At 36.7% G+C, this 26437-nt stretch overlaps 1 protein-coding gene and 1 long non-coding RNA gene across 2 annotated transcripts; both read right to left on the bottom strand.

Annotated features, from left to right (window-relative positions):
- Window positions 1-8908: 8908 nt before the first annotated feature.
- Window positions 8909-11022, bottom strand: LOC132273204 (uncharacterized). The gene is made up of 2 exons (XM_059774220.1): window positions 10972-11022; window positions 8909-9868 (listed from the first exon to the last, which is right to left on the bottom strand). The coding sequence occupies exons 1-2, from the start codon at window positions 11020-11022 to the stop codon at window positions 8909-8911; spliced, it is 1011 nt and encodes a 336-aa protein (XP_059630203.1).
- A 6581-nt stretch (window positions 11023-17603) lies between these two features.
- On the bottom strand, window positions 17604-19840 carry LOC132275427 (uncharacterized). Its single transcript, XR_009470619.1, has 2 exons — window positions 18924-19840; window positions 17604-17935 (listed from the first exon to the last, which is right to left on the bottom strand). It is a non-coding gene; the product is annotated as an uncharacterized LOC132275427 (long non-coding RNA).
- Between the last annotated feature and the right edge of the window lie 6597 nt (window positions 19841-26437).

Below are 26437 nucleotides of genomic sequence, written 5' to 3'. Positions count from 1 at the left end.
GATCTTTCTTTTGGCAACATGTTGGCCAAACTTAATGTTTTCAATGCAAGTCGACATCCCATAGATGAAGATGAGTGTTATGTTATTGATGTGTTAGATGAGGTTGTTGAGGAATCAATTCCCACAATGATCATGAAACAACCGCTTGAGGATGATCTCTCATCTCTTTTATCCGATGATCCTCTTGCCTCATGTCTTCTAGAAATGTATGAGAGTTGTGGGTTTGATAATGAAAATTCAATCAATGAAGTAAGCAATATAATGGAATCCGTAGTAAGTTTGAATTGTCCACCATGGAAAACTCCAATTGAGCCTCTTCCTTCACTTTCTAGTATTCCTCCATTTTCATCTTTGGTATCTCCACCAACTCTTGAGCTAAAAATTTCGCCTTATAATCTTAAGTATGCATTTCTAGGTCCTCACGACACTCTTCCGGTTATCATCTCTTCAAGCCTAGATGAGGACCAAGAAAATGCTCTACTTAATGTACTTAAAGAAAATAAATAAGCTATAGGGTGGAGTGTGGCGGACCTTAAGGGAATTGATCCTTCCATTTGTATGCATCGTATACTCATGGAAGAGGATACAAAACCCTTTAGGGATGCCCAAAGGAGATTGAATCCTAACATGAAAGAGGTAGTTAAGAAAGAAGTAGTGAAGCTTTTGGATGCCGGAATCATCTACCCAATCTCCGATAGCAAATGGGTGAGTCCTACACAAGTAGTTCCCAAAAAGTCGGGAATTACCGTGGTTGAAAATGCTAAAGGTGAGGAAATCTCTAAGCGCACCGCCAACTCATGGCGTGTGTGCATTGATTACCGAAAATTGAATGCCGCCACTAGAAAGGATCATTTCCCTTTACCCTTCATTGATCAAATCTTAGAGAGATTGGCGGGGCAACAATACTATTGCTTCCTAGATGGATATTCCGGTTACAACCAAGTGGCCCTTGACCCATTAGACCAAGAGAAAACCACTTTTACATGTCCATTTGGCACATTTGCTTATAGACGGATGCCTTTTGGTTTATGCAATGCTCCTGCTACATTCCAAAGGTGTATGGTGTCTATCTTTTCGAATATGGTGGAAGAGTATCTTGAGGTCTTCATGGACAATTTTTCTGTTTTTGGGTCTTCCTTTGATGCTTGCCTCAAAAATTTGGACTTAGTGCTTAAAAGATGCCGTGAAACAAACCTTATTCTTAGTTAGGAAAAGAGCCATTCCATGGTTCAAGAGGGAATTGTTTTGAGTCACGTCATATCTAGAAGAGGAATTGAGGTAGATAAGGTGAAAGTTGAACTCATCTCTGAACTACCCCCACCTTCAACGGTGAGGGAAGTTCGCTCTTTTCTAGGTCATGCCGGCTTCTATCGTCGCTTCATCAAGGACTTTAGCAAAATCGCTAGACCTTTGTGCAATCTTCTTGCCAAGGATACTTCTTTCGTCTTTGATCAAGCATGTCTAGACGTCTTTCATAAATTGCGTACTTCATTGTCATCTGCTCCTATCATGCAACCTCCTAATTGGTCTTTACCCTTTGAAATTATGTGTGATGCTTCTGACTATACCATGGGGGCAGTTTTGGGCCAACGAGTAGGTAAGTTCCCTTGTGCCATATACTATGCAAGCAAAACCTTCTCAGGAGTTCAATTGAATTACTCCACTACCGAGAAGGAATTACTTGCTGTAGTATATGCTCTTGATAAGTTCCGCTCTTATTTGCTAGGATCTAAGGTTGTTGTTTACTCTGATCATGCTGCATTGAGACATCTTTTAACAAAGAGGGAAACAAAACCTAGATTGATTAGATGGATTTTACTCCTCCAGGAATTCGATTTTGAAATCAAGGACAAAAAGGGCACCGAAAATGTGGTTGCTGATCATCTTTCTAGATTACAAATAGAGCCTTTCCCTAGTCCTCTAATTCATGATTCCTTCCCGGATGAACAACTTTTTCAAGTCTCAAATGGAATAATGCCTTGGTTCGCTGATATTGTGAATTATTTGGCAATAGGCAAGCTTCCAACCTCTTGGTCAAAGAACGACAAAAATCGTTTCTTTGCCAACATCCGGAATTACTATTGGGAAGACCCTGTTTTATACCGCTATTGTCCCGATCAAATTGTGAGAAGATGCATTCCGAAGAGTGAAATCCCAGGTGTCCTAGTGTTTTGCCACACACTTGCATGTGGTGGGCATTTTAGTGCAAAGAAGACCGCCCTAAAAGTTCTTCAAAGTGGGCTCTTTTGGCCCACTATTCATAGAGATGCCTACAACTTTTGCAAGTCGTGTGAGAGGTGTCAAAAGATGGGAACAATGTCTAAAAGAGATATAATGCCATTAACCAATATATTGGTTGTTGAAATTTTTGATATTTGGGGCATTGATTTCATGGGTCCATTTCCTATGTCATATGGTTATCAATACATTCTTCTTGCCGTTGATTATGTTTCTAAGTGGGTTGAGACTTGTGCTACCAAAACGAATGATCACTCCGTGGTCATTCAATTCATTAAATCCAATATCTTTGCTCGTTTTGGTATGCCAAGGGCTATGATAAGTGATGGAGGAAAGCATTTTTGCAATCAATTCTTGAGGCAATTATTTCTTAAGTACTCCGTCACTCACAAAGTAGCCACTCCCTACCATCCTCAAACAAGTGGACAAGTGGAAGTGTCTAACCGGGAAATTAAGCATATCCTTGAGAAAACGGTTAACACCACCCGGAAAGATTGGTCAAGAAAGCTAAATGATGCTTTGTGGGCTTACCGGACGGCATATAAGACTCCCATTGGCATGTCCCCTTATAGAATTGTTTATGGGAAGCCTTGCCATATTCCGGTTGAGCTAGAACACAAAGCCTTTTGGGCAGTTAAAAAGCTCAATTTTGACCTAGCCAAAGCCGGAGAGGATATGCTACTTCAATTGAGTGAATTGGAAGAGCTAAGGCACAATGCTTATGATAATGCCAAGCTCTACAAAGAAAGAACCAAAGCCTTCCATGATAAGCATATTGTGAAGAAGTCCTTAGAACCCGGTCAAAAAGCTTGGCTTTTCAACTCTAGGTTAAAACTCTTTCCCGGCAAATTGAGAACCAAGTGGGAAGATCCCTATGAAATTATCTCGGTTGCACCACATGGAGCGGTAGAGATACAAGACTTGAAGAAGGGGAACATCTTCAAGGTGAATGGGCAAAGATTGAAACCATACATAGAGGGTCAAGTCTTTCAAAGACATTTAGAGGCTGCAAATCTTATTGACCCGGTGTATGAACATATTGATGAAGATTTTGATAAGAACTTAAAAACATCTTTTGAGTTAAATCCAACAAGTTCTTCCAAGAACCATTTGTTGGGTGGAACTCAAAACATTTCTCACCCCAAAAAGGAGGGGATGCATTGCAAGATCTTTGATCCGAGTTAAAAGAACCCTAGGGTCTTGCTAGAGACGTTAAAGACTAGCACCGAAATTCGTAGGATGTCAAAACCCTATTCCTCCCTCATTTCTATCTTGCATTTTGATTCTTACGAAGTCTAGATACTGTTTTTGTGGTTCATATACATTGGAAGGAACCGAGTAAGGGATTGCATGAGCATTTTGTGGTTCATGTATGCTCTCGGGACTTTTCAAAATTTTTCATGTTCGATCGATCGAATTCCAAGTTCGATCGATTCAAGGTTCCAACACGTGTCAACTCTTGAGCCCTTAAACTTGTACATTCTTTATCCTCTTCGATCGATCGAAATCTTTCTTCGATCGATCGAAATTTGCATCTCATTAATTTAATTTCCTTTGATTTTTTAAATTTTAAAATTCAAAAAAAAAAAAATAGTTGGGAGAGCAAATAGTTCGATCGATCCAAGTTCGGATTCGATCGATCGAACTATTTGAGGATTTTAAAATGCCGTAGCAGCCATGCGAGCCGACATCACTGCCCACCGAGCTGAGTTCACCTCTTTCAGGGCGGATGTCATGGCTTGCTTTGCCAATCTCTCCAGCCGACTCCCTGCACCTGCACCCGCACCTGCACCTCCAGCCACTGCAGATCTTCACGATCAGGCCTCCTGAGACCCCACTTCCAGTTGTTCTATGCTTTCATTTCTTTTATTCTGGATCTGTATTATACTGTCACTGTTACTGTATTATACTTTGCGGCCGGTCTGTCGGCTTTATTATTTTATTGATATACCTGCACTTTATATTCTCTATATATTGCTTTTTGATTATAGATGTCTCTTAGTATCTCATATTTGTATGTTTGACTTCATCAGGTACACCACAGTGACTTCAGTGAGAGAGTGCTGCCCAATTTTTCAGGACCACTCTTACACCTCTCTCTCTATTCTCTATTTATCACATTTTACACTTGCATGTCCACTATGCACTGATTATCCTATTTTGTTATCTAATGAGTTTATCCGAGTGCAAACTTTTCAGGACCACAGTTTATCCCAAGTTTGGGGGGGCCATGCCACCCACTTTGGATACTTCTATCCCGATTATTCATGTCTAAAGCACGGGTATACTCTTTCATTTGTTCTCTTCACACATTGAGGACAATGTGCAGTTTAAGTTTGGGGGTATTGGTGTATGTTTCAGTATTACTTTAAAATTCAAATTTTGAGCATGTCTTGTGTATTTGAGGGATATTTCTATACTTGGTCCATTTCTAGCTATGATTTTGATCTTTTGAGGACTATATTGCTTAAAATTTAAAAATTGCTTGACTTGAGAGTCCAATACTCCTTGTATGCCTTGAGGATGCCATTTAGGAGTAAATTTTTCAAAAGATTGATATCTTACTTGCATTTGTGGTCCACATCATCCTGAATTTGTGATTGTTTTGAGATTCATTCTAGGATTCTACACTAGCACCGGTGCACACTAGCATTCATTTGTGGGGTACATGCTTTGTTGATTATTGAATTGGTTATATCCCAATTGGGCTAGTAGTGCATTGAAAGCTTTCATTCTTGATAAAGGTGGATAACAACCCCTTTTCATTGAGTAGCCGGGATTCTTGCCTCATTAAGCAGTGAACTTCTCGCGCCGAAAGGTGGAGGGCCCAAACTCTAGGTTAATAATTGATTATTAAAAATAAAAAAAAAAAAAGTTGCAAAAGTAATAAAAGTGAGGATTTCTCCCAAAAGGTGAGAAGTAGGAAATGATTAGATGGTTGTTGTCTTGATTTGTAGTCTAGTTGATTTGAGTTTGTAAGTCCGTAGGGGTGTCTTAACACCTAATGCCCTAAAGCCATCTGGTTTGGGAGTCATTGACCTAACGCTCGCTACATGAATCTTCTAGAAAGCTTAAGAGATCAACACATTGCACAATATTTTCATCTTTGATCCTCAAATAAAAAATAAAAAATAAAAAATAAAAAATAAAAAAAGAAAAAGAGTGAAAAGAATAAGCGCACCTAGAACAATAAATCTTTAATAAAAGGTCCACTCTTTTATCTTGATGATCAGTACTAGATTTGTGTGCCGGTTTGAGGGTGAGGATGTGATTACTTCTCTAGTTGGCTAAGATAGTAACACACTTGATGCCGGACCTCTCACATGGATTTTAGACTTGTTTCGATTTTCATGATCATTTTCTTGATATGTGGAGGACCATACTTGCTTGCTTGATATTGAAATTTTGGGAGATTGCTTAGAAACGGTTGAAAAATTGCATACTTGAGGTAGTTTTCTCCCAATGCTTGTTTGCAATATTGGTGCCTCTTTTGAAAGAATGAGCTTAATGTTTGTGGGTGCCATTTCGGGAAACCCTCATGAGACTTTACTCGTCCACTAGAGGTAACCTAGGGGTTTAAAAGGCTTGTTGCATAAGCTAATTGCAATCGTGTTCCCTACAAAAATGGTGTTATCATTTTACTTGCTTTCCAGTTTATACTTGTATAGTTGTTTATTTCATTCCTTTACTTCTTAGTTCATTGCTAGGGACTAGCAATATTTAAGTTTGCGGGTGTGATGAGCACTGAAAAGTGCGCATTTAAACCCGTTAAGCTTAAGCATTCTAGTACCTTTATCTATCTTACTTTGCCGTTTTAGACTTATTACGTGTTATTTATATTTTCAGGCACTAATCCCAAAATTGAGCTAACTCAGCCAAATAAGAGCTTAATTGAAGCAATCCTGAGATAAACCAAAGGAGGGAGCAAAGTGGAGAAAGAAAGGAGCAAAAAGGAATCAAAGTTGTGCAGCTGAAAAGTTCGATCGATCCAACTTAGAGTTCGATCGATCGAACATCTATGATCGATCACAGTACTTCTCGATAGATCCAACCTTGGCCTTTGCTGAAATTCCAAGTTCGATCGATCGAACATCACCTTCGATCGATCGAACACTATTTTGTCCTATTCAAATGATTGATCTTATCCACAGCTGTACGCCTACCAACCACTTTTGTCCTTTTTCCCATAAATATCTTCGAAATATCTCAGCCTTGTCCTTATCCGGAGGAGTCAGACCACTTCGATCGATCCAAGATGCAGTTCGATCGATCGAACCCATCTTCGATCGATCCAAGTTAAGGTTCGATCGATCGAACTTCCTCCAGCGAGAAAAAGTTAAAGTCCAGCTCATTTATTCCGTCCTTCATCTAATCATTGGAGAATATGCCTTGCACGACCACAGCTCATCATGGGGTGTATTTGACCTACCTATATAAGGAATATGATACACTTTTTGAGAGGAGGCTCTTGTCACACATTGAAAATCATCTTGGAGGCTATTCTTGGAGAGGAAGAAGGGAGGAAGCTAGAGCAACCTTTGGAGGAGACCTTCATTATCAAGGAGCAGATTTTCACCATGGATTTAGCCCTTGATGGTTGGAGCTTTATCATCATGAGTGGCTAGACATCCTCTTGGGGCTAGAGTTAGCCCCAAACATGCTTTCTTTACCTAATCTTGTGTAATTTTGAGGGATTTGTGTTGTAATGCATATTTTGATTCTTGAACTTATGAAGATCTTGATTAGTCATTGAGTTCTATGGATTAATGCTTCTAATTGATCATTTTCTCTATCTACATGTCTATGTATGCTAGAGTAGATGCTCACCTCTAGATTTAATGTTATTGATGCATGTCTATGTGTATTAATGCCTTTAATCTTGAGATTGCCAAAATATGAAGTTCTTAATGTAATATTCTTGTTATGTCTCTAGATGGTTCATACTTATTCCTTGATGGATTGTGCTTCTCTTTTAAGTAGTGTAGTGTTAGTTGGGGAAACAATTCATGCTTGTTCTTTGATGTTCCATGCTTTTGAATGCAAGAAGCATATGCTCTAATATTGTGGTGTAATGGAATTTTGAGCTTAATGAAGGATTAATGACTAGTTATGATATGTTGTATCTTTCACATGTGTTTAGACAATTTATTCCTCTCCCAATAGATATTTTGTACCTCTCACATGATGTTTAGATAATGCATGTTTAACTAAGTCATCCTTATGGATTGCTTGGACTATGAGCTTAATAAAAGGTTCAATGACTTGAATTGTTATTTTGTTATCTTCACATGATGTTTAGACAATAAATTCCTCTACCAATAGATGTATTGTGGCCTCACACATGTTGATTGAGACAATTTGCACTTGTTGAGTCACCCTTACCAATTGAATGTCTTTTACACACACAACATTGTTGCAACACATTCATTTCCCTCATTAGTCACTTGATTATGGTTTGGAATAGTATTGTTTGGTGGTGATCTCTACACCCCAAGACCTTTCCTTCTTACTTACTCTTTATCTTATTGCATTGCTTTATTATAGTTTAGCTCATTTAGTATAATCAACCAATCAATCAACAATTGTGTGATCATTCGACCTACTAACCCTAATTATCATAGTTTCACAATTCGATACACCATCTAATCCCTTGGGACGATCCCTACTCACCCTATCTATATTTTATATAGAGAAAGGTAGTAGTGGCTTTCTATAAATGTAAAACTTGGCCACCTCCTAAATTCTCACACAACTTTCAAGCTTTGTTGGTTGTGGCGACTCCATCAAGGAAACCAACAACAAAAGTCGCGACGGCCCCACCGGTGGCATGCTTGAGGGGGACCGCCTCAATCCACTTAGTGAAGAATTCTGTTGCAACAAGGATCCACATATAACCTCGCACCGGTGGATGGAATGGTCCAATAAGATCTAGTCCCCGTGTGTGAAATGGCCAAGGGACTTCAATAGGGTGGAGGGGCATAACCGGAGTATGGATCTGATGATGGTGATGTTGGCAAGGCCTGCACTTTTGTATATGAGACTTGGCATCGCTCTCCATAGTGGGCCAATAAACTCCCTTTTTCAACAAGTACGCAAAGAGCTTGCGCAAGCCTTAATGCTCCAATTGGTGAGCCTCCTTGAGAGCTTCCATGGCGTCGCTGCGAGACAAGCATCGCAAATACGTACCATTGAGGGTACGGCGAAAGAGTTCACCCTCCCGAAGCTCGAATCATGCGGACTTCCTCTTTATCCTTGCAGCAGTTTGTTTATCGTCTGGAAGGGTGCCATGCAAGAGGAATTCAATGAACGGGCGAAGCCAAACAACCACCTCGAGAATATAAGACTCTGTCTCATCCATCTTGGCTTGACATTGCGGGCAGGTGCGCTGCAGGGTATTAGCCTGTACTGCCATATCTGGCCAATAATAACCCTGGCGTTGGAGTCGTCGATATAACGCCAGAGGTGTAGCACAATGCTGCTCGTAAGTCACTGTGAGAGCTGTTTCGGCATCGCGAGGGCCCAAACACCTGGCTAACGTTCCACATGGTAGGTGGAAGTATAGCAAACCCTGCAAAAGTTGGAATGATTTCAATTGCATGAAAGGCATTGGTCCTGTCCGTTGCTTGAGTTGACTAATGATTGGGGCTCGCCAGTCATTGTCCAGAATAGTTTAGGCTGGGAAAAGCTCAGTGATGGTAGCTGGACCAATGCGCTTGGTGATGTGGATCTGAGTCATGTCATCTGCAATTATTAGTTTAGAGGCTAACGTTGCAAGTGCATCTGGGTACCTATTATTGGAACGAGGTACATGCAGGAACCGAACGGAGGAGAATCTAGCGAGGAGCCTTTGAATAATGGTACGATAAGATGCGAGCGAAGGCTCGCGGATGGCGTACTTGCCCGTCACCTGCTTAACAACTAGTTTGGAGTCTCCACATATGCATAATCTCGAGATGCCCTTGTCAAAGGCTACGAGGAGGCCAAGAATAAGTGCTTCATACTCGGCTTCGTTGTTAGAACAGCGAAAAGCAAGTTTGAAGGCCGCTGTGATGTGTTGAGTTGGAGAGGTGAGGATGATACCTGCCCCTCCTCCCTTGCTAGTGGAAGACACATCAAAAGCAAGTTGCCACTCACTGTGACTGTCTTGGATGGTAGCAACCTGGAGTTCATCAAGGGGCAATGCGTCATCGAGGGGCTCGTGCCTCTGTTTAGGGAACTGTGCGAGCAAATCTGCTAAAGCTTGGCTCTTAATACCCCGTGGTGCAAAGCATGTAAAATCGAACTCTGAGAGAGCTAAAAACCATCGCGACGCTTTTCCTGAGATGATTGGCTTAGAGAGGAGGTGCCTATACGGGTCACACTTTGTGATCAAATGGACGCGATGAGCCATGAAATAGTGTCTAAATTTCTGTGCTGCAAATACAAGTGCGAGGCAATGGCGCTCGATGGCTGAGTAGCGAGCCTCAGTCTCTCGTACAAGGCGACTGAGATAATAGACTGGTCGTTCTTGCCCTTCGACTGTTTGCGCAAAAAGAGCCCCAATAAACTTGTCAGTCGAGGTAAGATAGAGAAGTAAAGGCTGCTCCCTGGTGGGTGTATTGTGGTCGAGGAGGTAAGAATTGCCTTGATACTATAGTCATTTAATGAAAAATAGGCAAAAAATAGGCAAAAAAAATTGATACTGTAGTCATTTAATGAAAAATAGTTAAGGTAATGACAGTATTATTTGCGAATTTGAATATAGTTCATATGAGTTTTTTGCACTTTATTCTAAAATTTAATTACAAAAAAGTACTCCTATTAATTTGATTATTTTACTCATATTAATTAAGTTAAGCACACCAAGGATGAACATGGATCTAATCGGATTAGGGTCAAATGTAATCTACTTCGGTCCAACTGATTGGTGAAATTTCAATTTAATTCTATTTGTGGGAGTACTTAATCTAATTTGGTTAATTTGATTTGGGAACCATCAAATTGGCTTTTTTTCAAATGACCCAATTTAATTAATTTTTAATTATGACTAGTAGATAAACTGTAACCAATTTATGGGGTAACACTCCTTCAACAGCCTACTGCCAACCTATCATTAAAATTTAAAATAATGGAATATATGTTATTAACACAAGTGTACAATAGTCTACAGCCTCATTAAAACATTAACATAGGCACCAAACAACCTAAACACAACAACCCATCAAGTGTAAAAAAGGCTAGTCCTCAGGTATATCGATTGAGGGGTCACTCAAGTGTAAAAAAACGCTAATCTAATAATACACCAAGTCAAAATCACAACTCAACTCCCACAACCACCTACTAATAGATTTTAGTAGGTGCCGCAATGCGTAATATAACCTCAACTAAAGATTGAGAAGCAGCATCTCTGTTTTTTATGTTTTTTTGAATTACAACATTATAACAGCAATATCTAAAGATATACTATATAAGTAAATGTCTTAACCCTAACCTAAAACCAAACTAACTAGTACCTAAGAAATAAAGAACTGCATTCATTTTGAAAATTAAGTTGAGAAAATAACTCAGCCAGTTCAATATTTGAATACTAATTCTAAATGTAACTTATAAAAATATGGGAATAAAAGTTTACATGCAGTACATGAACGTTTAGTCAATGAGCTTCATTGATTCCGACGAATTCCGAGCTAACAAAGACTAAATCGGTGAAGCTACGGAGACTTAGTAGTGACTTTTACATTTGTGAAGACAGACCCAGCTGTGAGTTCCATTAACTCTGATGCGCTGTGACCAGCAAAGCTCCATTGATTCCGACAAGCTCTGAGCTAACAACGACCAAACTTTAGTGACCAAACTGAACAATTTCAACATCCCAACCCGTTGAGTTACAATCAACAAACCAGCGAAGAGGTACAATCATCCAACCGCATAGCTTCATTGAAGACCTATTTTAAGAGTTACTTGTTGTATATTTTATATTATTTAGTAAATGTTTTACATTACTGCAATTATCATTTTACTTTTTTTAAGTTCAAGTTTTACAATATTCACTAAATGTTTTACATTACTGCAATTATCATTATCATTTTAATTATAGTTGTTTTTGAAATGATAATATCAATTAAGTAACCCTAAAAATGGGAGGATGCATATAATAAGGCACTATAAGAGTAAGTTTGTCTTTGAAAATTCATGTTGTTTTAATGGACATATTAGTGGGACCATTTAATTGCCATATAATTTATTTTTTTATTTTTTATTTTTTGGTGCGCCATGTACATTCTGCCTAACAAATCGGTCTAATCTTTCTGTCTGATTATCATGAATCATTTTTTTTTTTCTAGTTCTTTTCATCCTGCAATTAAACACGTACCGGAACAACTGATTTGTATACATATGATGGGGTTCTTCTATTTGTTTTACTAATTTAGGTAAAGATTGAGATTTTAAATGATTCAAAACTAGTTCACCAGTGATGCAATTGTTGAAGTTCAAGAACAGTTTGCAATTGCGAATTTTAGGGCTAGAAAGAAAACTTGATCTGACATGTAATGTTTTCGCATATGTACATGAAAATGCAAGAAAAAAACCCCTCTATATTAGGAAAGGATTTTCCCGTACTCCAAACAAACCTACTTCTCCTTCTTTTTTATAGAAGTTTTCATTTACCCTAAAACTTTTATCTTGGTTCCCAAGTTTGGGCACTTCTAGGCTGGGTCTACTCCTCAGGCCATACTAGATTGGAGGCCTGCTCATAAACCTGATGAAGTTGGGCCTGACAACGGCCCGACAACGACCCAGGCTTGAACGACCGGGCCGAACGTACCCCAGTAGATCTTCTCCCCTTTCCCCTGCCCCTAATCTCTCTATAATTTATTAGAGTGAGATTAACTAGGGACATGACATAATGATGTGACGGCTCGATGTGATGACGTAGGGATGCGGACATTTTAATGATAATTAACTAGGCACTATAGTTCATCCAATTTGATTTTCTGCCATCAAAATTAAACAATAAAAAGAACAAAGGATTGAAAGTAGAGGCGATGTTTGGCCAAACTGTTTATCCAAGTCATGAGAAAAGTGGTATAATTCATTCGAAAAGGTGTGAGATTTAATATAAGATTTGTGAGGAGGGAAAATTTGTAAATGAAGTAATATGAGAGTTGCAAAAATGGTCCAGTATAATACTTCTTACAAGTCAAAGCATGGTTCCAAATATCATGAAGAATTGCACATATAACGTGATTGTGGGAATCATGAAAACCAACTACTAGTTTCCTCTTTCTTTTTTTTCTGAGACCCAAACAAAACAAAACAAAATAAAAAACAGAAGATAAAGAAGAAGGAAGAAATTGAACCTAGTCAATCATTATAGAACCATATCCTTTGGATTCCCCTTTTCAAGCCTTCGTGCAATTTGAGCAGATTTTTTTGGCGTTGCTTGAACTGGAAAGCAAATTTTTGGCACTCTAATCTATGTTAATTATATTATTCATTCTTTTTGCTTCATCCTATGCCACTACAATCCCAATTTGCTTAAACTAAGTGCTCATGCATTAACGAACAAATGAAATCCATTTTTCCAGGATATATAAGGAGATCGGACCACTAATTGACATATGTATTGATTAAGAAGGTTAATTTGTGGATTGGTTTCAAATATATTAAGTAATCATTATTGGTGTCATCACCATCATCATCATTATCATCAGTTTTGGTATGCAAAAAGCAATATATAAACTTCATTTTCAAAAGAATCAAGAACTAGTTAAAAAGATTTTCATAAAGGATATAAAACGTGTTAGGGGCTAACAAATGAGATGAGCTGGGCCAGCTAAAACTAGTGTTTAATTAAGTTCAGCTCAGTGAAACTGATGTTCAAGCTTGAATTGAGCTCAAACAAGCTCAAGCTTGGTTCGTCAATCAGCAAACAAAACAAGGGCTTCACTTCACTTGCCACACATGAAGTAACCAGTCGAGCTTGGATCAACTCCTTTCATGCTCGATTTCATACAGGCTTCATTAGGTTGAAGCTTATTCTCCATTCAAACACTTATGAACTAGTATTTTCAACTTCAAATAGAAGGAAAAGCTGGTGGAGTATCAAAAACTCGCAACTATTTGCTAATGTATGGTAGGTTGACTTTATTTATAGATACCTTCCAAGAAAATTCAGTTAAAGAAATTTCCAAGTCCCAATTAAAGTTCAACCAAGGAAGAAGTTAAAATTCCTAAAAAACCAACCAAATTAAACCAGCACCAACATATGAAAAGCACTAAGGTGTTGTTTGATAACCCAATTTATAAAGTGTTTATTCAGTTACATACGTATGTTCGATATCACAGCATAGATATCACTTACAAGAGTAAATGTCACTTAAAAGAAATTTTTATTAATTCAAAAAAGTATCAAAGAAAATTTTATTTTATAATAAGACTGACAATTTTAGTTCTAAAAATTTTCAGTACTTAAACGACACCTAAGTCGTTTGGAGGGAAAGGGGAAGACAGAGAGAGACCTAAAGGATATACACCTCACATGCTAGAATTCAGGGCAACATGCAAAATCACATATTGGTCAAAATATAACATTAAAATGTCATGTGAAGCACACACGACTTTTTTCATCCATTTTCTAATGAAAAGTAAAAGTCAGGGTGGTTGAAGGTTTTTTATAAACTATAGAGGCAGATATTGAAAAATTGATATATCAGGGGGATTATTTGCAAATATGGGAATGTTCAAGGGGGCTTCCTGCATTTTCCTCTAGAATTTATATATCTTTACCTTTTTCACGTCACGAGATTCCCACAGGTCATGTGCCTCCATATCCGAGGGCCTTTGACTTGTGTCTTTTCGTGCTTGGCAGCTAAGGATTATGCTTCATGAAACTGCTCAATTACTTCTATTTTAAAATTAATAAGTTTAGATCATGCTTAACTAAAGGGAAAACAACAATTAAATGGCAAAAGTTGGCAAGAGGAAAAATATTAAAATATAATTATATTACATGGATTTAGGTACGTGTATTAGGTGCTTAAGATTCCTAAAGGCCGTGAATTTTGTTTGTACAATTGAGTAAATGTGTACTAGTTAATTTTTATTACCCATTTTTTTACTATACATATAAGAAGTTTGAAGGCGGCTTACTGCTCATGTCAAAGTTGGTATGTTCGGTTTAGCCTTCAAAGTATCGGGAGTTTTCCATTACCCAAAGTAAAGAAGCTCTAAACCCGTATCAAATATCCCAGGTAAGGTCATGGTTACAAGGTCACATAGCAAGAATACGGATATAAGCTCCTTAAGTCGTTCAAATTTTAGTCCTTTATGGGTAATGGTCTGGTAATGGACATAAAGTCCATTTCTGAGAAGGTTGTGACAATGAATGATAAATCAGTACAGTCAGTCCTTGGTCATCTTAATATTTCTTTAATGAAAATACTATTACACATAGGGAACTACAAATAAGAATCGCTATCACCTAGATCTATGACAGCAAAACAACTGATTCATCAAAGATTATAGAACAAACAGTAAAATGATGTCATTTATTAATGATCCATCTAATAAGTATATGGCATTTCCTAATCCAGTTCAGATCCCACGCACAACGCTTTAAAAACTTAAAACCACCATACATTGAAGTAGAATTGTTGGCAAAAATTAATTTCTCTCCGACAAAAATGCAATACTATTAAGGAGAAAAATAAATCAATTATACCTGCCAGAGCCCAGCCAAACCTGAGATGCTCCACCTCCATTACAACGATAACGATAAATGTAATCTCCCTCGTCTTTTCTTCTCTTCCTCAGCTCCATAAGTCTGCCACATTAAACTATCTAGATCATTTTCCTTATTCTTGGGATCCATTCTGACCTGTATGAAACCAGCCAAGGGAAGAAAAAAAACTCAAAATGCTATAGTCGCAAGGGAATCCACTAAGCCATGGCCAAGAAAACATGTAAGCAGTTTATAGGGTGTTGCACCAATCCAAGAGATAAAGTGCTATAGTCATGGCCTAAAAAAACTCAAAATGCTATAGTCAGGGCCTTCTCAAGTGCAACCTGCCCGGCCTGTCGTATGTTGCACCAATCCAAGAGATAAAATAGCAAGCCTCTTTTAATCTTTGGATTTTCAAACAAGCAATCTATTTGGCTTACACTGACAGTCAATAAATGTGCCCAAACAGCAGCTACCAGTTCCCTGGATAAGGGACCAACAGTAATTTATGATGTTTCAGTGAAATCAAATGACGGTGACAGGAAATTTGACACTCTAAATATATTATCAGTTTCCAGTCAATTGATTGAACTGTAGATAGTCAACCTGCACGGGTGGGCAAGCTGGCCAAGGAAACAGCTCAAGAACCGGGATGCCTCAGGTTCAACTCCTTCCAGACCACTTACCCGACAGACACAATTTGCAGGATTAGTCTGAGTCTAATAGGTTAGGGACAGCCAGGCATTAAAAAAAAATACCTGCACTGCAACAGCTGTCCAACATAATTGTTTCTAATAATGCCCCTTACCCTACCATCCATTTCATCACCTAGAGCTATCATCTATCCACTGTCCTCTAGGACTGTGATCTAAATCCAAATCTGAAAGGCACCATTACATGGTTGTAAGATGATATGCAAGACAAGCACTTTCATTAAAAAGTTTAAGAATAGGCCAAACAATGTGCATCAACCGCTCACACCCAACTTCACATGCGACACCCTCTTCACATTGCAGAGATAGACAGACATATATTCAACATGGGGTGCAAATTTAACAAATAGAGTGTGTGAATAGACTTGAACAAATAGACTTGGAAGACTAGAACCCAAAATCTTTCAGAATTGAAGCTCTAATACCATAAGATAACTAGTTGTCTCTAAACCTAAATTTTTTAGGAAATGTACCAATTACCAAAAAATATATATCAAGCTCTGTAAGGATCTACCACAATAGTTGTGACATAGTTTTCTAAGCTGCACAGTTAAACATACAAAACTTCCCTAACTATGAATAGCCCTAACACTCCTAGTACATGAAATTACTGTTCTCAAATATATATACAAGATAGTCAAGTCGGTGCAAAAAACTCAAAGACAGCTATTTGAAAATGCCAACTGCATCCAGTATGATAACTGAAATTTTTTAAAACAATATTCAGAAGAAGCTTACAGGAAAAGCATTGTACACAATGTGATGCTCAATATCAAGGGATTCTCCTTTCTACAGACATGAGGGCCTGTGAGATGGGAAACCAACTCTCAGAAACTCTTCTGATTTGTGTGATTCCATTAGTGTACCTGTAGCCTCCATCACCATTGAAACCAGTGAGGATTATATTAACTTCAAGAGGGACTTGGAATGGAATAAAGAAGGAAGAATAAAATGTCATGAAATAAAGAAGAAATCTGAGTGATAATTCATACATACAATAAACATAACTCGGCGCGAGAGTGGAGCATATGACAAACATCTGATTCAACGATATCTTTGACGTATTGGAAAGCGCCAATGATGCCACTGAGGGTGTCCCGGATCTCTCCGAAAGGCTTGAGGTGCTGAGTCTGACTGCAGTACACACTTGCATTCATGGCTTTCCAGTTTAGTAAAATCCCTCTGCGTAGGTGTGTGCAGTGTGTCTGTATGTATGTATATCTATATAAATATATAATTATATATATGTTTACATATAAGCATAATTGATGGCGAAGACAGCCATTGCTTGGATTTAAGATTCACTCAAACCTGTAGCTGTACACTTGTACCAGAAAGTTATAGCAAAAGCAAATGGTAGACGCACAAAATCTTATATTTCACTAAAACCTTTCCTTCAAACCAGTAATTCAATACATCCTTACACAAAGTTTCACACACCAAAATTACTAAGCAAACATATAACAAGAAAAGGCTTAACAAGTTTCATACACAAAAAGTACTAGACCAGCGTCAGTAAAGAGAAAGAGCCCAGTTACTAAAGTACACAACTGTAATCCCAGAATACGTAACAGTTCACAACTCGGGCAATTTGGCAGGAATAAGGCAGGTGGTAATTGCCTGAACTATACTTGACGTGTTGAGGATGTCAATCACTTCTGAACCATCTAGCCTGAACAACCTGTTTCTTCCCAGCACCCAAAACTCATCGTCCAGAAGCCGCACAGGTGTAATCAGATACCCCACATTCAATGTGAACTGCTTCCAAGGAATGATCTCTTGTGCTGCTTCGAACACCAAATATAAATCCAGGAAACCTTCTCCAACAACTGATAAGCACAGGTTTCTGCTAACTGAACCAACTCGAGATTTCCATATTTATATTGTGGAATTGAAAATTCGGAACATCTACTTTCGATCAAGTCAAAGCAGAAAATGACTTTCGTTGCTCTGTTCTCAGCTAACCAGTAGAGCGAATGCTTATGCAAAATTGCCAATGGAGATTTTAATATACAGCTGTGTGGATAAGATCCTACTAATTGCCAAGAATCACAGGATAGATTAAACATTTGGACAGCATCCAGGTTAGACATCATTAGAATGAACTTATAGTCACCGTTGGCAAGTCATATGAACTTTTTTGATCTTCGACAACAATGACCCCTTCACATGCTCCTACAATCCTTGAGACATTGAACTCCAGCTTAATCTTTCCTAAAGTAAGAGTCCTATCTTCAAGCACATAGAGCAACTCTTCTTGTAGCAGGATCATTTGTTCATCCTGAACGAAGACAAAAATTCAATTAAACTATTGACCGCATGAACAAGCATACATGAACACATATTTTGCTGAAATGAACCATTCAAGCACCAGGGACAAATTATTCTAATTAGCAAATTATAAAGAATTAAAAAATAAAAATCTTATAACCATATATAGCATTTTTGACAATACTCCTGCCAAGTGACACCATACATATCCAATTACGTATACAACTTACATGCATATATAATGTCAGTGCACAGCCAAGGATGACAAAAACATGAACCAGGATCAACAGCTTTGCCATTGATTATTGGTGACAGCTCAAGGGAAATTATTTTGTTTTACTCACAAGTCAAATTACAGAGGAAATACATTGCCAATTATTATGCAGTTTGGAAACAAATAAAAACAACATATGGACAATACATGCATGAACAAAACTCATCCTGTGGCTTTGTTGCATTGTTCAACTAGTTGAGTGACAGAATACTCTCAAGTGACAAAAAAAAACTGAGAAATGGAAATTTATCAAACCCCACATAATTATCTACATAACTGCTAAATCTAAGCCAAGGATACCTTGCTAGGGGACACTGGACAGAAGCACTTTCTCTACCATTTTGTCCAAATTCAAGTAAGAAGAGACTCCACTAGGACTAGTGGCTTCTTCAGCTTTCTTCTTCAACTCCATCACCTTCTTCTTCATCTCCTTACGCTTCTCTCACTCCTTTAACTCTCTCACTACCCTCTCCACCTTCTCTCTTCACATCATTATCAATCTCAATTCCAAATATATGGATGGACGGTTGGATATAATTGTTATGTTTTTTTTGGTAATTATCTCTTTTACATTTAAATCTTTTTTTTTTTGGTAATTATCAATAGAAACCGGGGAAAAACCAATACAGAATTAAAATAATACTAAAGTAATTAAAATAATAATGTGAAAGGGCGAATAGAAATTTAATACAAAATAGAGAACATATAATATTATATGATTTACCAGATGATTCTCTAATTCTTCCGCCAGAGCAAAAATGGCAGTAGGCATAGCGAACACGGTCTCCACATCATAAGCGCCGCGCAACGGAGTCCACACCAATCTATAGTATATGCTCCAGTCGTCTCCCAGACGAATCGTATGCTCATCAGCCAAGTCTACTCAAACCCCACAGGAACCGTATGACCAGAAATCCTGGTCCAGTGTACTAAAACAACAAATATCGGATCTATATATACGTATACATACCGCATGAAAGGAGAATCAGCTAAACCTCAACCCTTTCTCTCTCTAAACCTCTCCTGTATCACGAACCCAGAGAAAATTAGGGCATAATGGTTAAAGGAAGCGTAATCGAGGAAAGTAAAGCCGATTCTCTCTCATGGATGGGTAAACGGACGGTAGGAGGAGCAGATCAAAGCCATAACCAAAGAAAATCCAGAGGAGCCAGTGGTTCTAATATTCAGCGTCATTAAGAATAACAGAGTGGTGAGCAATACCATTCTGATTTCTGAATCCCAATTGAGGGATAATCCATCGAAATTTCACGTCTGGATTGCACGCATCCAACCTGCCATATCTTCGGTTGGATGCCTGCAATACAGACGTGAAATTTCGATGGATTATCCCTCAATTGGATTCAGAAATCAGAATGGTATTGCTCACCACTCAGTTATTCTTAATGACGCTGAATTAGAACCACTAGCTCCTCTGGATTTGCTTTGATTATGGCTTTGATCTGCTCCTCCGACCGTTTACCTCCGTGAGAGATAAATCGGCTTACTCTACCCGATTACGCCTCCTTCAACCATTATGCCCTAATTTTCTCTGGTTCTCTGGTCGTGCCCTAATTTTCTCTGGTTCTCTGGTTCGTGATACAGAGAGAGGTTTATTGTTGCGGGCTGAATAGGGTCCCACTTGCGAGGCGTCATAAATTCTGTTTGAGTTTTTTGAAATTCCGCTAAGTACGGAATTTTAATTTATTATGAAAACCCTTTAACAATTAAAATAGAAATGAGTTTTTAATTGAAATTGAAATGAGTTTTTAAAAATTGAAATTGGAATTTGAATTAATTATGAAAACCAACACTTGAAATGAGTTTTTCGGACAAAATATCTTTTTGTCACTTTTACAATTAAAATTGTGCAAATTGGCAATTTTACTCCCGTTTTTAAATTTATTTTAGTTAAAAATATCAGCAAACTTAAAGGACAAATTTGTCCTCATCAAATATAATATATATATATATATATGTATGTATATATATATATATATATATATATATATATATATATATATATTAATTAGCATATTTAATTTGCATAGCATATTTAATATAAAGTTTCTTAACAAATATATTTAAATAAAAATTTATATATAATATATTTAATTTTTAAATATAATTGAATATATTTAATAAAAATAAATAACTTTGAGTTTAAATTTATAATTAAATTTTAAAACATGAAATTAAATACTATAAATATAAAATTTAGTAACATATATATTTAATAAAAAATTTATATCTAATGTATTTAATTTTTGAATATATTTACTATTTAATTAAATTTTTATTTAATGTTAATATTATTATTTATGTAAATAAATAATTTTAGATTTAAATTTGTAGCATTTCTCAAGAATATATATATATATATATATATATATATATATAATTAGTGAGAGAATAAGGAAAGAGTTAGTAAGTTAACACAAAGTCAAAAGAGTAATAATGTTCTAAAATGCTTGAATAAAAATTATGTTTGTAATGTGATTATGTGAGTTATTATAATTTTTGAAAAGCCTCTCTACATTAAATTTGTACAAAGTATTAATAAATTATTGTAATTTGTCCGGATGCATTAATGGTAACATAGAAGGAATGAAATTAAGCACGATGATGATATTGGAGAGGGATTTGTAAGTGATCTTCGTGAAGGAAAACTGAGTAAGAATTTTGGATTCAATTTATTCTTGAGTTTATCTTGAATGCTGTTTCAAATATTTTATTTATTTATTTATTTATTTATTACTCCTACATTGTAAGGACATTGTGCGACTTTAATTTTGATATATATATATATATATATATTTTCCCTCGTCTTTGATCTTGATATCCTATTACTAATACTTCTTTTACTTTCTGCTTGATTCTAATCCTTCTTTACATATCTTATGTCTCTGAGTGATCTTATCCGATTCGAGTTTTCCTATTCTTTTTCTCCTTGCATTTGTTATTATTGTATTATTAAAAGGACAATATTTGCGTACTCACTAGTGAATAGGTTTATTTTCCTGACTAATTATATGTTCCAATAATAAGTGGACACCTTAGTTTTAATGACAAAATAAAAAATAATAATAATAAAATAAAATAAAACCGGATCAACTCACTTCAATTGGGTAGCCTGTATTCAAACCCTGTGTATTTCTTTTCTCGCTCTTTCACCCCTTCCCAGATTCACGCTGTCCTCTCTCCACTATTCTTCTTCCTCTCACCTATCATAGAACATCATCAATCAATAGAAATCTCTCGGGCTTCATATCACTCAATAGGCAAGGGTGGGTTGTGGGGTTACTTTTCCCTCTATTTCTCAAGATTTCCTAAGAAGTTGAACTTCTGATCCTATTTGATCACTATTATCATGATCATATATGCTTTCTAGTACGAATTATTTGTATATAGGCTATGTATCATTGAATATGTATGTTTGGAGATAAAAAATGCAACTGATATAATAGCAAACAGAGTTTCTTAAGTTTCTGCTACAACCATGTTAGTAAAAAAAATTTGATTGATTAATTTTCATAAATAAAAAAAAAAAATTCTGATTGATTTGTTTATTTACTGGTAAAAAATATTTTATATATCACATTAGATGTTATAAATAACATAAATTATATAATACAATTTAGGTGCATCTACAAACCCATTGAAGATGTAGGAATAGAATTAACAATATGAGGCCTATTTATTGATTTTGTCCTATGAGAGGAAGAAGAATAGTGGAGAAACTGGGAGGGGGTGAAGATTCCTTTAGAAAAATATCTACCCATCCATATAGAAGAGAAAAATCTAGATTACTATGAACCGACTGAACCAATGACTATTCATGATTCCATAATTGAATATTGAATCATTTCCATACCGGTTCCAATTTAGAGGAATGTTATGGTAAAACTTCGTTTGAAACGATGTGGTAGAAAGCAACGTGTGACTTGAAAGACACGATCCGTTGTGGATTCTTACATCCATCATTTTATATAGGAATGAAGGTGCTCCTGGCTCGACATCATTTGTTCTGTTCCACTAAAACCCCTCATTTTTGTTGGGTTGTAATGTAAATATTTTTTGAATTTGTCATTAAAGCTTATGTGTCTACTTATTATTGAAACACATAATCGGTCAGTAAAGTTAATCTGCTCACTAGTAAATAGGCAAATATAAAATAATGTGTATTTTTTTTATACATCACTGATGAGCGCTGAAAAGTGCGCATTTAAACCTCTTAAACTCGAGTATTTTAGGACCTTTATCTATCTTACTTTCCCGTTTTAGACTAATTTCATGTTATTACCCTTTTTAGGCACTTATCCCCAAAATAAACTAATTCAGCCAAATTAGAGTATAAAATAAGCAATCTCAAACTGAATGGAAGAATGGAGCAAAGTGGAAGCAAAGTGGTGGAAATCTGCAAACTTCGATCGATCAGGAATATTTTCGATTGATCTCACATTGATCAATCTAGCCATTTCAAGATGGATTAAAGCCTTTGTCCTTATCCAAAAGAATTCACCATCTTCGATTGATCCAACTTTTCTCAGATCGATCGAACTTCCTTGATCTTATCCCCACTTACCACTTTTGTCTTTATCCCAAAATATCCCAAAAATATCTCAGATTTGTCTTTATTCTAAAAGGCGCTGCCAAAGATGGATCGATCTTGCCAACATTGGATCAATCTCACCAAAGTTCAATCGATCTCATCTGAACCCGATCGATCGAATCTCCTCAAGTCCGAATTAAAACAGAGTCCAGCTCATTAAAAGATGGCTCATGGTGCAATCATTAAAGGGACCTGAGTGCACGAATCCAGACCATTGGATGTGACACTTGAGCCTCCTATATAAGGATTTGGAGCCACTTTAAGGGGGGAATTATTTCATTGATCTTCATATCATATATCATCTATCTTGGAGAGGAGGCTAGAGCTTAGAGAGACATACATTATTCTTGGGAGTTCTTCCATTCTTCTAGGGTTTCAACCAAGGAGAAGAGCATTTCTATCGTGGAGATAGCCCTTGAGGGTTGGATGACTACATCAATGAGTGGTTAAACATCTTCTTGGGACTAGAGTTAGCCCTAAGCATGCCTTTTAAACCTTAATGCTTTGTATTTTTAGGGGATTTGTGTTGTAATGTTGTCTTGATACTTAATTTATATATGAATCTTGTTGATACAATGATTTGTGTGGTTTAATACTTCATACTGATCATTTCATTCTATCCATATGTCTATGTATGCTAAAATAGATGTTCATGTGTTTATCTCTGGTTTTTGTGTTGTTGATGCATGTCTATGTGTGTTAATGTTATGGATCTAGAGATTGTCAAGGCATAGTGCTTAAATAGAATACTCTTGTGGTTTATTTGATGGTTTATGCCCATTTCTTGATGGATTGCGTGTCTCCCTTAGTTTGATTAGTTTAATTTCCATGTTCTTAGCTTAATTGTAATGTAGTTGCCTTAGTTTTTTAGATGGGAAGACAATCCATGCTTGTTGTTTGATGTTCCATACTTATGAATGCAAGTAGTATTATTCTCTAACTTGTTAATGTGTTGATTGTGAACTTAAAGGAATGATTAATGGCTTAGTTTGATATATTGTGCTATTCACTAGGTTGTTGTAATACCCCTAATTTTAAAAAGGATATTCTTGGTATTTAATGGTATTTAATTTATTATTTAAGTGCATTTTATTTGATTATGTGTCATTATTTTTTTATTAGGTGCTTAATTGTTTTCTTTTGTGGTGATTTAATTTAGTTAAATGATATTTATTTTTAGTTATTTGATTGGAATTACTTGTTAATGTTTTAATTATTTAATTGGCATTAATGGTTTAAGTGTAATTGGTTTAGTTATTTGATTGGAATTACTTGTTAGTGTTTTAATTATTTAATTGGCATTAATGGTTTAAGTGTAATTAGTTTAATTATTCTATGTGTGTCTTATTTTATGTGTGTCTTATTTGGTTTAATTGGGTTTACTAATTATTATTTTGTTCAATTAGATTATTTGTTAAGTATTTAATGGTGAATAGGGTAATTAGGTAAATACATCTAACTAGGGTTTTAATTACAGTTTAAATTAGGGTTTTATATTATAGCCGTCGTAGGTTTCTACGTTAATTGGATGGGCCGGTTAGGATTGTGAGTTGGACTTAAATGAACCTAGGGTTTAGGAAAACTCTATAAGTATAAGGTAGATGTCTGTGTAGGGTTTTTTAAAACAAAGCACACGTTTTGTGGAAGTGGAGAAGGAAAAACGCAGTTTTTCACATTTTACCAAGGTTTGATCAAAGCTCCGATCCTGCTTAGTCCATGGTCCGATCGAGCTGAATTTTGGAGGAGAGGTTCACGACTCAGTGACGCACAATCTGAACGGTGGAGATCAGAGTTTGACCTCGGGAACAGTGATTCGTACTCGTGAACAGTAACCAGGTCGCACAGGTTTTTCCATTCTGCCCAGATTTCATCAAACATCCGATACTGCTTCGTCCGTGGTCCGATCGAGCTGAAATTTGGAGGATAGGTTCATGACTCAGTGTCGCACAATCTGAACGGTGGAGATCAGATTTTGAGTTCGGGAATAGTGTTTCATACCCATGAACAGTAACCGGGTTTTGGAACTCGCCGGGATTTTTTTTTAAGAAGACGACGTTGAAACTTTGAACAAAAGTTTCTGAGGCAAGATTCTATCCTTACTCTTTCCCTTAGGCTTCATACTCTTTGCACTCTTAAATGATTCTAGGATTAATGAAGATTAAACCATACAAAAATGATATCTGTTTTGCTATGAAACTGGTAGTTACAGTAGTGTTGTATGCTTGTTCAACCTAGACTAAGCATGTTTGTGGATGCATTGTGGTTCTGTGGTTCACGTTTTTCCTTACCACTGCTAGTATAAATTATTGGAAGGATGGGTCTAGATGATAGCTATCTTAACTTCTGTAATAGCAACTGTTGGAACTTAAATACTAGGGGATTTGAGTTTAACACTAGATCGATTTTGTGGAATACTATAATTTGAGCATGTCTACATACATACTGTGAATATTGTTTTGATGCTTACATTATCACAATTAGTATCAACTGTGGAGGTTAGGATTTTGTGATACATACCCTACATATCTGTATGTCATTTGTAAGGTGTTAAATGGAAATTTTAATTAATTCTGTCTTTATATCAGACTAAAGGGAACAACGTAAACTGGGCATGTATATGTTGTTGTTGGGACCCTGTTTATCAATGCTTATTTTATCACTGCTAACATTGAATGTTGGATGTTGGAATTTAGTTGATATATACTTGATTTATTGGTATTATTGACTACTGGAGGATTGGAAAGTAGGCACCGGTATGGGACGGTGGCATACTAAGGATGGGTTTGGTTTTTAAAACAATACCATTACCCACCTACTTGGAATAAGGATGGGATTAACTAAAAGTTAAGTCCCGTGGATTTGTATTATCATGACAACTACTTGTTGAACGGCAATACCAGGGATTTTGGATGGATTTTATATATGTACTGTTATGGTGCCTCGGTATGAGCTTGAGCCTCAGGACCGATGGCTAGGGAGCGTATATGCATTGGGATGTGTAGCTGGCTACGATGGTTGGAGGTGTACCCTGTTTAGGTATAGGTACATATGCCCACTTCGTGTGCGTTTTAGCATGTTACCTCTATTCAGGTTAAGACCGGCCTGTAGTCCAGTGAGAGTCCTTTAGTGTGACTATATATATATTTACGGACTATTAGCTATTGTTGAATTGTTTAGGATGTACATGCGTATCGAGCCTCTGTTTGGATTGTAGTAGTATAGAACTTGCGCGTGGGCCTGACCCACTTCTATTTTTCTGGTACACGACAGTTCCAGGCTTAGACGTGTTCGTACTGAGCAGATGTCTCTATTCACTCTTCTGACGATGTAGGGCTCTCTCTATAGTTTTATTTCCGGACGTTTATTACAGTTGTTCTATCTTCCGTATGGATGTTTAATAGGGGTCCACTAGAGATGGATTCCCAAGTTGTAAACTGATGGAGTTTTGGAGTTTGGGGTTGATGGATTTTAATAATTATAATATTTTGCGGATTCTATTTTTAGTTTCTTCCAGCTTTAATTTCATTTCTTAATTTATTTTGTATTCCGTGTTCATTATAAAATATTAATTGTTTGATATTCCCTCAGGTTTGGGCCTGGGCCTGATCAACCCGTGTCTCGGATCCGAG

The sequence above is a fragment of the Cornus florida genome, unplaced genomic scaffold (assembly GCF_030987335.1).
Source record: "Cornus florida cultivar Cherokee Brave unplaced genomic scaffold, ASM3098733v1 CherokeeBrave_3.0.0_Hap2_Chr09, whole genome shotgun sequence".
NCBI lineage: Eukaryota > Viridiplantae > Streptophyta > Magnoliopsida > Cornales > Cornaceae > Cornus > Cornus florida.
This window is presented reverse-complemented; position numbering and strand designations above follow the sequence as displayed.

Bases quoted from the DNA above. Each gene is read 5' to 3' on its own strand.
- LOC132273204 (XM_059774220.1), bottom strand. From the start codon at position 11,022: ATGGAGCTTTGCTGGTCACAGCGCATCAGAGTTAATGGAACTCACAGC. The intron at 9,869-10,971 runs GTCTGTCTTCAC...AAATGACTATAG, and splicing joins TTAATGGAACTCACAGCTGG to TATCAAGGCAATTCTTACCT.